This window comes from Chaetodon trifascialis, chromosome 11, assembly GCF_039877785.1.
Source record: "Chaetodon trifascialis isolate fChaTrf1 chromosome 11, fChaTrf1.hap1, whole genome shotgun sequence".
Classification (NCBI taxonomy): Eukaryota; Metazoa; Chordata; class Actinopteri; order Chaetodontiformes; family Chaetodontidae; genus Chaetodon; species Chaetodon trifascialis.
Window position 1 is genome coordinate 20,505,815 of NC_092066.1, and position 13,808 is coordinate 20,519,622.

The 13,808-nt window shown below is 42.6% G+C and overlaps 1 protein-coding gene across 2 annotated transcripts in view; it reads left to right on the forward strand.

The window, feature by feature from the left end:
* The window catches only part of carmil3 (capping protein regulator and myosin 1 linker 3), a 73,208-nt gene that overhangs the window by 28,660 nt on the left and 30,740 nt on the right, over positions 1-13,808 (forward strand). For both annotated transcript variants that reach the window (XM_070974250.1, XM_070974251.1), the window contains exons 12-16: positions 1,295-1,381; positions 3,919-4,028; positions 5,120-5,197; positions 9,418-9,494; positions 13,394-13,498. In XM_070974250.1, coding sequence (XP_070830351.1) covers positions 1,295-1,381; positions 3,919-4,028; positions 5,120-5,197; positions 9,418-9,494; positions 13,394-13,498 — 457 coding nt within the window. The remainder of the gene's footprint in view (positions 1-1,294; positions 1,382-3,918; positions 4,029-5,119; positions 5,198-9,417; positions 9,495-13,393; positions 13,499-13,808) is intronic.

Genomic DNA, 13,808 nt, shown 5'->3' on the forward strand with positions numbered 1-13,808 from the left:
GAATTCAAAATCAATCTCTGTCTTCACAGAACCCTTATTTTCTGTCTTTCTTTTTCTCTCTCATCTGTCTGTCATGCTGTATGTCTGTGAGTGGTCCTTCTCTTCACAGAAACGCTTTTACTTTTCAGTCTCGCCCACAACTCGCAGCACAGACCTCTCATGTGTGTCTACAAGCATATAGAGAAACGAACATTTTAATTCTGTCTGCCTTTCTGGTGTAACACATCAACCATTCACCTTTCTCTATGAGTGTATGAGTGCGATTGAGGCACAGGGAGAGAGTGTGTGTACATGTGTTGGTGTGCCAGGGTTTGCATGTATGCCAGTATCACTCTTTAGCTAATTTATGTGCTCCTGTCTGACACATGTCACTTCCACTCACTTCACTAAATTCTTTGTGCTCACACTTACAGCCCTCTGTGTGTGTGTGTCTGTGTGCACGCGTGTGTGTGTATTGACAGTGTGTAGACTTACTTTATTGTCATTACAGCCGCTGCAGCCTTAACAATAATACCCATAATCTGAGTAAAGAACAACCTTCTGTGCTGTGCCTGTTTGCAGCGGTTACAATGTGTATTTCAGGCCTTTCAAAGTAAGAGCTCTGCGCGCACACGCAGCCAGGCAGACACATGAATTAGGAAACAAGGTTTGGCACTATAATGAATTCCATTTTTAATAAAGCAGAGCAGTTCGTATTATTATCATCATGGCTGTAATGTGTTTAATCAAATCGCTGAGCTGAAACTAGCTGTTATGTAATGCTGCTTGGCATATGGTATTCATATGAGTTGACTCTGCGCTGGGTATGTGGGAGAAAGTGAGATTGTAAAGTATGTTGGTGTGATGTTTTTATTTAGCTGTAGTGTACTCACGGGTATGTGTGTGTGTGTATGTTTTGGAGGGGGTGTATTGAGAGAGGCTGCGTTTTAACTTGTTATGTGGAAAAGCTCTGTGTGGGCTCATTACTTTTCAAATGGGGATCGTTAGAGGGCTGTACATAAAGATTATTTTCATTAGCAATTAATCTGTTTTTTTTTCTCAGTTGATTGATTAATTGTTTGGTCTTGTTTGGTTTGGCAACAATTTTCAATTCCTTTATCAGAAATAGCTTAGAAAACCTGCACATATTCACATTTGACAGGCTGGAAGAACTCAATCTTTGGCCTTTTTTAATTCAAGAAACAACTTGAGCAAGTAATCAATGAAATGTTTTGGCTCTGTGTGTTTTTCTGATTTTAAATGAAGATTTTCTTTCCCCTCTTGGTCTCCTCCTCTCCCCATCCCCTCATACCAGGAGTTTCCAACCTGATCCAACAAGTGTGTCGCCTCAACAAGGGACTGCGCCTCCTCAATCTCTCCAAGACCTCCCTCTCCTCCAAGGGTAGGAGTGCTCCTCCGAATGACAGCAGCCTCTAGTGGCTGACCCTGCACACGAGCCCACATTTTTAATGTTATTAAAAGTAAATTAATGTCCCATTCAATTTTGGAGCTGGTACAAAAATGGTGTGCTTTGCTGAAAGACACTTTTGCAGAGTGGAGGCTTTCTGCTCAATCTGGGCTTGAGCCCATGTTCTTCTGTTCATGAAACAGCCTCTCAAACCACAATGCTGCCCCAAATGCGGTTTTATTTGGGCTGGCATTTACTCACATAGATAAACAGACCGGTGCATGTACATTATGATCCATCTACCAAATGATAATCAGGTCAGAATCATAAGTAGTTGATCTGTTTTTTTTTCCCTTAAAATCCTGCATAGGAATTAGTGCAGTGTCCCAATTCTATTGCTTTTATCCCAGACAATACAATCATCCACTAGTCTAACAGCAGATTGAAGAGGATCATATTGATACGGATGTAAATCTATACATTAATAGCTTGCTCTTGATAGAATTTTGGTCATCACGTTGCATTTTTAGTCTTTTATTGCAGAGGAGCAGCTTCCCTACAAACACACGACACAGTAACGACATATTTGGTCAAAAGTGTGTTCAGAAAACAATCTGACTTTTCTGTTTAACCATATAAATATATGTTTATAGCCGAGGTGAGCCTGTGTCAGGTGAGATATCTGTGAGATTTCTGCCTTTACATTCACGTCCCTTATATTGTGCACTGATTGTGGAAAGAGATGTTGAACTGAGCAAACAAACAAAAAAAGCCTGCCGCAGACAGACGGCTAGCTAAAGAGGTAAAGAGATGAAATCTGGCTGCTGAGCCAGACATGGCTAGCCTGTGCTAAAGCTAAAAATACATTTACAGAGCTCATTTTAGCTGGCTATTATGTAAACCAACATGTAAATGAGGGTGTAGCTGAAACCACTCATTATGAAGGGAAAAGAAATGGCAAAACTCTGGCTAAAGCTAGCTAATGTAGCTGTAACTGCCATTTGACTCAGTGGAACACTTCATTTGGTGTGATTACACTATCTTTAGATCATTGTCAATTTATTTGTTATATTGATTTTAGACCAAAAAAGTTCCCATCCCGAAATACAAACTAGAGTTAAAAGAGACCAGCCACTCTCTTAAGTTCTGAGGCAGTATTTGGGAGCTTACATAAACAGCCCAAAAGACATGAAATGGAGGCATCTTAACCCCTCTGACTGTTACACGGTTCGCTGGCCAGCTTGAAAATTAAGCCCTTTTTATCAACTGCTATGCCTCAGTAGTTACTACTCTCTGCCTTTGTGGGGCAGTATGGCTGAGGAGGTGTTGAATGTAATTAGAAGGCTTAAAGTGTTTTATATACATGCCACAAACAGCGACCTCGATACCCTATTAGTGTACGTTGTGAATGGGGAAACCACACAAGGTGTGACTTTGAAAGGCAGCGGGTTGACACGGGGAAATACAGTGAAGTGCTGACCTTGAATGGAGGGTGTTGGTATGACTTTGCAGGGGCTGAGCATTTTTTGTTGAATATTTATAGATCTCTCTCCCTCTCCCCCTCCGTCGGTCTCTCTCTAAAACACCTACACATGTGCCGACACACACACATGCGCATTCACACGCCATCTCCGAGATGTGATCGGACATGCAAATAGGCAGCTATATCACGCGTGTGCTGTCACACCCTTCCTCCCACACGCACTTGACATTGTCACACAGACCGGATGGCTTCTAAAAGTCTCCACTTCCAGCAGAATCAAGCAGCTGATAGCTGGATGGAGAGGGGATTAGACACCCTGTCCCCTCTTCCCCTCATTTCCCTCCTAATCGCTATAAATTAGGGATGAAGAGCTTAGCGCTTAGCAGCACATGTAGTAGCTGTAGTAGCTTCATCCACACACACTCCCCAATTCGAGGGAACAGGAGAAACACTCGTCCTGTAAATGCTGCCTATAATCGATGATGTGTGTAGAGTGAAAAGCACACCTAACCATGCTTGCAGACTGTTGGTGCTGCGGCTCCATATTTGTCCTGTGTTGTTGTTGTATCTATATTTAATCCTCAACTTGCCGCGGCGTGCTGTGCTTTGCATCAGTGTTTCAGGATGAGGATTTTAATGAGGGGTTCCATTGGGCCTGTGGGTGTAATTGTGTAGTGATCTGATTTGAGCGAATGATCTTTTGTTTTGGCTTTCAGGGAACACTTTGATGCTTGGATAGGGGGAGAAAAGATGGCTGGCTTCCTCCAAAAGCTCCTCTCATGCTAGCCTGCCATATGAGCTTGCTAGTCTGTGCTCAATTAGTGTATTTTTTTTTTTTCCGGCAAGCTTGCTCACCCTCTTCCATTATGTAGTTTTGTATTCATCACTTGCTAATAAGTCACGTCCAGAGCATTAAATTGGCCCACTGGAAAAAAAAAGCATCATTATGAGATGATTAAATGACTTAAGGATGCATTTAAGTTGCTTATCCAAACTCTCTATCCTTTCCCCTCCATGTCCTTCCCTCTATCCCTGCCCCCCCCTTTAGGTGTTGTTTCTCTGTCCCAGGCGTTGTGTTCAAGTGACGACTACTCCAATTCTCTGCTGCACCTGGACCTCAGCAAAAACCCAGGAGTTCTGTCTGGAGAGGATGCCACAGTGAGGCACACACACACACACATGCCTATAAAAAGTATTCGACTGGGGACTCCAGCCAGTTACTTATGTGAACATGTTCACTTCATTTTCTGAAAATTCGGCTGAAATTTGCACATTTGGATGGAAACCTAACCAAGGTTAGCTTCATGTGGCAACAGAGAGAGTCAAAGAGAAAGCACATTGCTACAAAGTGATCTGAACGAATCAAATAGAAAATGCATGCTGCATAAGTATCGATCCATTTTATCTTTTGAAAACTGCTAAAGCTCCGTCAGGTTCTATGGATATTGTGCATTTTCAAATGTTTCGATTTAACATTGCTGTTTTTGTAGCTTTGACTCTATGCTTGTTTTCCTGGAAAACAAATATTGGCCCAATTATTCATTTTTTTGCATCAGGTTTTCATCCAGGATCTCTCTGTATTTTTCTGCTTTCATTTTACTAAGAGTAAAATAAATGCAGTCTTCTGGGGCCTACTGCAGAGAAATATCTTCAAAGCATGACTCTGCCTCCGTCATGCTTCACAGTGGGGATGCTACAGCATGTTTGTGATGATATGATGGATAAAAATCTTTAGTCTCATCAGATCACAGCTGATATAAGAGTTTTACATTTGAGTTTTTTTTTGAGTGACTTCCTCTTTGCCGCCCTCCCATGAAAACCTGCAACAGGTAAAACACCTGGCCAGCTGTCGTCGCCTACATCGTCTCCCTGAGCCTCTGAAACCTGGCACTCTTCCAGGGCTGGCAGAGGTCTCCGAGTGGCCTTTTTCTTGCATACTCAGATTTATAGCTGTGCCATATTCTTTCCATTTCTTAATGATTGAGTTAACTGAACTGTGGTCCAAGGGATATTTAGTCACTTGGAAAGGTTTCCTGACTTGTGCCTTTCAATCGTTTTCTATTGAACAGTGTCAAAAACAGCACATTCAATCTACTTTGGTTCAATCTTATAAAACAATAAAACACAAATTCTTCCAGGAGGGGGTCAATACTTTTTATAAGCACTGTTTATTTCTCTATATATTGTGCATATGTGTGTATATGTTTCATATTCATTCTCCAAAAGACACTCTCTTTCTCCCTGTGCAGAACCTGTACCTGTTCCTGGCCCAGCCCAACTGCCTGGTGCATTTGGACCTGTCCGGGACAGACTGCACTGTGGACTCGGTTTGTAATCACCATCTCTGTTAGAGTCGCTATCCACCCACTATCCGCTGTCTGATCTCATCTCTAGAATGGGATTCAGGCCAAGGAATGGAAAGGGGTTGCACCCTGAATACGAATCGCTAACGACACAAAAACAATGTTAGATCAGTTGACTCGCAGGCTTTCTTAGAGCTCCTGTGTGCATAATGCGTGTGATGGTGAAAAGCTCTCCAAATGCACCACAGTAGAAATGTATAGCTGCTTATGAATTATACAAAACACACATTGTATGAATAGCATACCGGGGCCCTTTGTTCACGTCAGTCACTTCAGAGAGATGACTTCGTCTGTGTTGTTGCTGTGTCTAAATTTAGCATGTCTGCCAGTGTGACAAAACGGTGTCTTGCCGCATTAGCAGATCCGCTAACAGCTGAAAGGATGACAGAGCTTTCTCTCCGAGCGAGTTCAGTGACCACGCTCCAACGTGTCCGCCCCTGCTGGCTGCTGCTGAGATGGCACTTCTTCCTGGTTCACTGTGAATATACAGGACTCAGTGGAAAACCGTTCAAAGTTACAACTGTACTCAGGATGTTTTTAGTGTCTGTCTCCCTCTGGAAGACGGAGAGGTCTGGGAAAAGTGCTGGCTGAATGGGAGTTCACATTTATTGTTTATGTCCAGTCGCTGCTGCTTTGTCAGTGCTGTATTACAGCTGACAGGATAACGAGCAGTAGGGACGTACAAGGTTGGATAGAACAGCCATAAATGCTCTGTTGCCGGAAGGCCAGAGGTCAGAGATTTGCTCCAAGCTCCACTCTTGCTCACCTCAGCAGGGCGGCTGCTTGCTAACATGGAGAGTGGTGTCTGAACCCCCTATATCGCCATCATGCCTCGCCATATTACAGATCCAGCATATTTACTGCTCTGTTGGTCTTACACCAACACTTTCATCCACTTGATTTAATCCCATTGCTAATTCAGTATTGTGTTCCTCCCAGTGTTTGAACGTAAATTATGAACATTTACTCAAGTACTATGCCCAAGTTCAAGCACTTCCATTTTATACTCTATACTTTTTACTCCAGTACGTTTACCAAACAGCTGCGTATTCTGGAGATTATTACTCATTGACAGGATGCATTGTTCAGTGTAAAAAATCTCCCTCTTGTCAAATCATTTTAGTCTGCAGTTGAGCCCTTAAAGTTTGAGTTTGCATTAGCAGTAATTGAATCCAGCTCTGGTACAACTGCAGCAGCGTGAGTAGTGAAAGAGAGAGGCTGATATCAGTGAGATAGAGTTACTAACTGGACAGACCTACACAACGAAGATTGGCTACATGCATCATTGCCTCTGTGTCCCTTTGTGCATGTGAAGACAGTTTCAAACCAGAGTGGGACTGGCGGACTCCGCCACTAACAAAGAAAATTGCCATATTCAGAGAAATAATCATAAAATGTAAATCCATCGAGTGGCTATTTTTGACAAATGCACAACAAATAGTTTAAAACAAATGAGTTTTCATTTCATGAAATTTTCAGGATTAGATCTTTAAACTGCCATTTTTTTTTATTATTACTATTCCTTAGTATAGGACCTGAACACTTCCAGCCCTGTTTTTTCCCTTACCACAATGCCTTCCACTTTACTGCGCCTGTGTTTGCTTTCTTTCCTTGCTGTACTTCACTCGAGCAGTTTTAAACCCTTAGGAGGCAGGCAGCATGTCAAGCAGGTATCTGTTTCAGGAAGGAACAGTCCACTCTGTGAAACTAATCCTCCTCCCTTCCCATAAATGTGGGCCATGAATTTTGTATTAAATTATGTGCATGAATGGAAGTCATTGCATCTATTCTGCTTTATTTGCAAGTACTCAAACTTTGTCTCTCTCTTTAAAAGTCCCCTTGAGACTAAAAGAGTGCTCTCTGTGATAGCTGCTTCACGTCCTGTCCTGTTTGGCTAATTGTCATTTATCCTTTAGAGAGGAACTGTCTTAGGGAGAATTTGTCTTTTTTAGTGTTGGCCTGTTGGATTGAATTATTAATCAGTTCCGGTTTTAATCTGCGTCAATGTACCGACAACGGTCGATTAGTCAGTTTGCTTGATGGATCACACTGCCAGGGAAAAATGGATTTGTCCGATAGTTTAACCTCTCACAGGCGATGAGATGCTCCCTGACGTCGCACAAGGAATTGGGTTTTCATGCCAATCATATTTGCCTGGAGCTCTCAATCCTGTCTAACAAACACACATATATCATTTTTATTTCAAGATTAATTGGGTCACAGATTCCTGTACGTTCACTTTGGTACTTCTCAAAGCCCCATAGTTTGAAAATGAGCCATATCTTCACAAGATGAGAGCTTGATTGGATATGCACTTTGATGGATGGTAGATGAATGGCTGTATTCCAGCATAATGTTACACTGATCATTAAAGCAGGGAAGCTGTAGGTGACAGCATACTTAATTGCCTACACAAGTTTTAAGTGACTTTTTTTTCCATATTTAATGTGAAACTTGACATTTGATGGATATTCCATATAACAAATTGAAGAGTGTAAGTAGTTCATTTTTCCTCGGTATGGTTTCAGCTTTACTTTGATTCACTGTAATACAATTACACTTCTTATTGCCCATTTGGTCCTGCTATCGGGAACTGGTAGACTTTCTCTGACAGAGGAGCACTTTCCGTACATGCTTTGAAAGATTGGTAGAAACACAGTGTCTGCTCAGCTGCTGGAGCTATGCGGCATTAACCCGAAAACTGGCAAGAATTTAAAAAATAAATTAATAAGTCCCTGATCTTTTCAAGCTATCAGTGCCTGAATAAGGGGTTCCTGTGAAAATGAAATCTGAATTTAATTTTCATTTTCATCATTGCCCATTAAGGACATACATAAAAAAATAGTGAATATAGCACAGCTCCATAGTTGTCAATGTCGGCCTGCCGGTCTTCTGCTGTAGCTGCAACCATGAGGGTTGACAGCTTTGGTTCTAATAGTCTAATAATTCTGATAGTCTCAACAACTTGATTGGCTATATAGACGTGACATTTGGTTCACACGTTCATGCCACCCTCACTGTGTGATCACTTTGGTGAACCATCAGGTCAGGTTGTCCAATACTTAATGATCAAATGTCTGCAATGACATTTATCTAAAAAGAAGAACACTTTTAAATTCTTATAGATAAACATGTTGTGTGGCCATAAATAGAGGAAAACCTCCAACTCTCTTAAGACATTAACCCTAACTATGCATTTACACGTATACTCTTGATGGAGGTCCGGTGATTGAACAGCACTCTGCATCCATCCTTCTGAACTGCATGCTTACTATACACTGAACTCTGAAGCCAACCCTGTTACTGGTTTTATCTTCTTTTGTCTTTATCTTTTCACTTTAAATATGAATCTGAAAATAACTAAATAAAGCTGTAATGTAGTGGTGTCATAATGTAATGTAATGTGAAATGGAAGTACAGTACAAGACACCACATGTGACTTTCCACTGCACTGTGTACAGTTGATCCCAAAGTGTAGACACCAAGTCAATGACTACTTGAGCCCCCCCATCAGTGTTTCCCACTGAAACTGAGACACCACAGTTACACTCTCAGACAAAAGAACATGTTGGGGTTAAGTGCGTTGCTCAAGTGCCCACAGTAATAATGTAGCATCTTATCTGGTGCTCTCAGCACATCATGAGCAGAAGAGGCCATTACTGTATGTCATTCACCTCAGATGATTCCATGTCTCTTGGCAGTCACATATGTAGATGTCTGATATGCTTGTATGCGGTGGAATAAACTTAACGACAGACGTTGTATTATCATGTATGAAACCTAGCCATATGGCACCAAAAAAAAGGATCAAATAAATCCTAAAACAAATTGCAGAAACTACTCTGATTGTCCCGATTTGACCCCCAGTATTATTCTGTTGTGGTCCATTTTCACACACAGCAATCTGCAGCCTCTGTGAAATTCTATTATAATGCCATCTATAATGCTGCCATGATATGTTTAGGGACATTTTTTATTGACAAGGCTCCGTCCAAGAAAGGAATACAGTAGCCTATTTTCTTTTTTAGTGCTTTCAGATTGCATTTGTGCCAGCTTCAATCTGTGCTATCGCCGTTTCTGCAGCGCTCAAGAGCCAAAATAACTGTTAGACGAAGCAGCCTCATTCACTGTAGTGAACATAGCACAACCACATTCATGTCTGTGTCTCTCTGTTTCTCTGCCAGTTGTTTGGGGCCTTGCTGCGAGGCTGCTGCGCTGACCTCTCCTACCTGAACCTGTCCAAGAACTCCTTCTCTCACAGGTGGGCGTTCACCTTGAGTGTAAATCCTTCTTAATGCTTTTTCTTAAAAGGGGAAAAACATCTCTTTTCTTGCTTCTGACTCGCTCAGGAGGAGTTCCAGTGAGGAGGTGCTGAGCAGAGCATCATCATTTATTTTCTGCTGTTGATTAGTGTTTAGCCCTGGACCTCAATGGCTGAATTAGCGCGCACGCTCAGCTTGCCCCCTCATTTGTTCTGGCTCGCTGCGTGTGTGTTTGTGCTAGTGTGTGTGTGTGTTTTTCTGTCTTTATTTAACATGTCTGTTTGCTAACAAGTTTCCCATCTGTCAAGCACTTGTTTGCATGCCCATAAGTCTTTTTCTGCGAGTTACGCTTCGTACGTGTGTGTGGGTGTGTGCATGCGTCTGTGTTTACCTAGCTAGCAGGCAGAAGCGGCTCCGGCTCTCATCATGTCGTGTCTCCCAGGAGCCCACGAGCTTCCCTGCTCAGCATATTACATTACAGAATTACAGAGAAAGAAGTTGGTGAAAAATGAGACTAATTTTAGATGGGAATTATTGTTCCAATCCCCAGGCTCCCTCGCCTGCTTTTTTCTCTCTCTCTCCTGCTGTCTGACTCTTTCTATCTGCTCTATCTCCATCTTTTTGCTTTTTGCATCTCTCTGGCTACACCTCTTGTTCACCTCTTTCATCCTTTATTTTTATGGTGGGAATTGTCGCTCTTGCTGGAGCTCTTTTACACACAGCTCTGTCATTTCTCACGCTCCATCCGTCTTCTTAGTCCGCTCTTTATCTTTCTCTTTCCATGGCTGTTCTCCTCTCTTCTCGCTCTCTTCTTGCTAACTACCTCCCTCAATGCATCATCCTCTTTCTTTTTCTTCCTCCTCCTTCTCTCCTCATGTTCCTCTCTCTTTTTTCCTCCCTCTCCGTATCCTCCAGCCTTCACCCCCTTCACCACTCATGCCCTCCCACTCCTCCCCTCCCTCCCTCTGTTCATAGTTCACCACACCTCCTCCGGTCATGGGTCCCCTGGTATTAAATGCACGCTGGCTCAGTGCTGCCGGTCAGACAGCTGCGGTGTTATGGTGACAACACAGAGCCACAAAGCTGAACCGAGCTGATAAGAACCGCCCGGCTGCCACTCATGAATATGGAACGGACTGCCTCAGACACCTTCACCCATCACACACACACCAGAGTGACACACACACAGATTTGGCACTTTAGAGAAACAATGAGAGGTCTGTGTAGATGCTGTTACGCACATACACACGTGCGGTTACGAGTTGCTGATACAGCTCTCTGGAGAGTGTTTTGCGAGAGAGACAGTGACACAGTATCTGCTTATGCGACAGGAGCCATTCTGTATCTGCACAGTCCTGACAGGCTGTATGCTAATCATTACAAATGGGTCAAAGAGGAGCTGGTGTTTCACACACTGGGAGGTTATCAAAATAACAGTGACAGGCGCTGGTAATGCAGCTGCCTGGTTTCCCCTCACTGCTATCCTAATGTCTTCATCTTGCTCTTTTTTTCTCTTTTCTTTTTTGGCCCTCATAGCTCACCTTTTCTCCTACTTTTTTCCATCTTCCTTATCTCACTTTTTTTTAATTCATTTCCTCTTTGCTGCTCGCACTTCTATCTTTAACCAGTTTAACATGGTTTTATCTGTGTGGGATGAATGTCAGAGCATTATGAAAGATGTGACTCAGTCAGCCATATGCTGTATGCCATTTGCTAATCACTGGGAAAATTTATATACTGTATTTCAAGGAAAATAGTTATTTTATTTTATTAAATTGTATTTATTTTTTTAGTCTGTGTGTGTGTGCGCGCACATGCAGAGCTAGAAATGAGCACCAATCAAATTGTGGCTGTTATTATTGTTAAGATCTAAGTCAACCATGCAAGTCTTAAATTCTGATGGCCTTATTTTAACAGTACAATCATAACAATCAGTGTGACGTAACGGGCCGTGTGCACCAGGACATCAAGGCTGGAGTATACTCACAGTGCACTATGACAAAGGAATTTGCTGAGGCGGAAGAGAAAACTGGAAGGCTGTCCCGTTACTGCTCTCATAGCTATTAAACAGCTCTGCCAACCACATGTGCACATGACAAAGTTGGCTCAGTAGTCAAAGAGCAGAGCAGCAGCTTTTCAGTGATGATGTCCTAGACACTCAGACATACCACCAACAGGCTGCTGAATGCAGGTGATGCTGTATGTTTTAGGCTGAGTTTGCATGAGAGGAGATATTTTCCTAATGTGTAATGATGTGGAGTTGTTTTGGAAGAAAATTAGTACAACATTTTCTCACAGCTGATACAAATCCTACACGAACAGTGAGGTCATTGCTGATCTGTTGTTGGTCCACATCAGTCCGGGACTGAAACCTCTCAACGTCAACATCTATTGGATTGACTACTTTTCAGTTGAACTTTTTATGACACATTACCTCCAAAACAAACAATGTTCCCATCACCTGCCGATATACTTTGTGTTTAGTGCTAATGAGCATGCGTTTGCGTGCTAACTTGCTTGACAGTGAAGTAAAAGTCAGTATTTTGCTTTGTCATTGTGACAGTTTTGCATGCTGATGATGTCATGTAGCTTGGAGCACTGCTGTGCCTAAATAGCGAAAGAAAATGCTTCAAACAACAAATCTGAATGGATAGTACAAATAAACGAGTACAATCAAAGTTAAAGTAAAGAAAACATGTTGCATGGGTTTGCAGACATTTTGCCGTGTCATGGCACAAAACACAGCTGTAGCGAAAAACAATGACTGCATTCATTTATAGAGCTGAGCGCTCATTAACAAAATGAGTAACACCTGTGCTTTTGCTGCTGCGACGAGTCAAACTGTAGCATAATTATCAGAAAAGATCAGATGAACCTATTCTCCCTCCTTTCCCCTGTTCATAGATTTATTGAGTGCGACTATCACGTCGCTATTTCTGAAGAACCGAAGTGATGAATGTCAGATTAACGATGCTGTCGAAAGTGCGTCACCACTGAAACAATTCTCATTGTTTATCAGGATGAGGGTGAAAAAATAGAGCTGCAAAAGAAAAAGGAAAAACAAGGCCTCCGCGCTACACAAATAAACAACATATCAGCTGCCTGAAGAGAGGTAGCACATAGTCTTTTCCTGAAAAACAATCCTCATGTTTCTGTATGATGAATTCATCCTCTCTCTCTCTCTCTCTCTCTCTCTCTCTCTCTCTCTCTCTCTCTCTCTCTCTCTCTCTCTCTCTCTCTCTCTCTCTCTCTCTGACTTCCCCTGCTTCTCATCACTTTCTTCTGCTGTCTGCAGACTCCCTCCTCATCCTCCCCTGTGGTGAATTATTTGTGCAGATTGGCTGCTTTGACAAGTTCTAAACACAGATCTGAGACAGTGTAGTACATCCATCCTGTGAATGCAGAGGATAGGCCCCTTATGTATTATGACTCAGAAGGATGTTGTACACACACACAGACGCATCCTCTGTCCTTCCCCTGATGACAGGCTAATGTGCTGTATATGCCAAGCAGATGGTTGGATAATTGGTCAGTGTTACCTTTTTAACTGGTGGCAGTAATTAATGCCAACTTCGCCTTTTCACAGCGTCTGGGTGATATAATACTGACCTTCATGTCACAGCCGGCATCTGTCTGCTTTTGCCTCTTTCTCTTTTGCTCGTGTTGTTCCATTCCTCTCTTGTCACTTTCTCTCAACATATCCAGCCCTTCTGTCATCCTCGGCCCTGTCTTGATCACTCTCTTATCTGTGCTCACCTTCCTCTCACCTCCTTTCATTTTCTGCTTGTCCAACTGTCCGATTGGGATCCATCTTTAATGCTCACCCCGTGGCTCGCTCTTCTCTCCCCTTCCTGCACATTTCAACATCTGCCTTTTTTTTCTCGCTGCTCTCTTCCAGGAAAGCGAGAGATTCTCTGCCAACTTTCCGCCAGTTCTTCAGCTCAGCGTTCAGCCTGACCCATGTCAGCCTGGCTTCTATGAAGGTCCCTCCTGATTCACTGAGGTGAGCCATTGTCACAGGCAAGGATTTAAAGGGACCTTTGAAACTCTGAACCGCCTTAAGCAAGATGCAAATCACTTGAAAAGTCTGAACTGCAAGCAGATGAAGAAGGAGCAGCTGCTCGTCTTACTGTAACCTTGTACAGTTTGCCTCCTTTTGCATGTGTCATTATTTATATGTATGTCGACTGATCAGATTCTAATTGGATGCAGCAAAAAAGAATCAAATTATTATGTAAATGCACCCAAGCTGTAATGAAGATGTGATCTCCAACCGACCTTGGGAGGTGATAACAGGTGCATATGGTCATGCT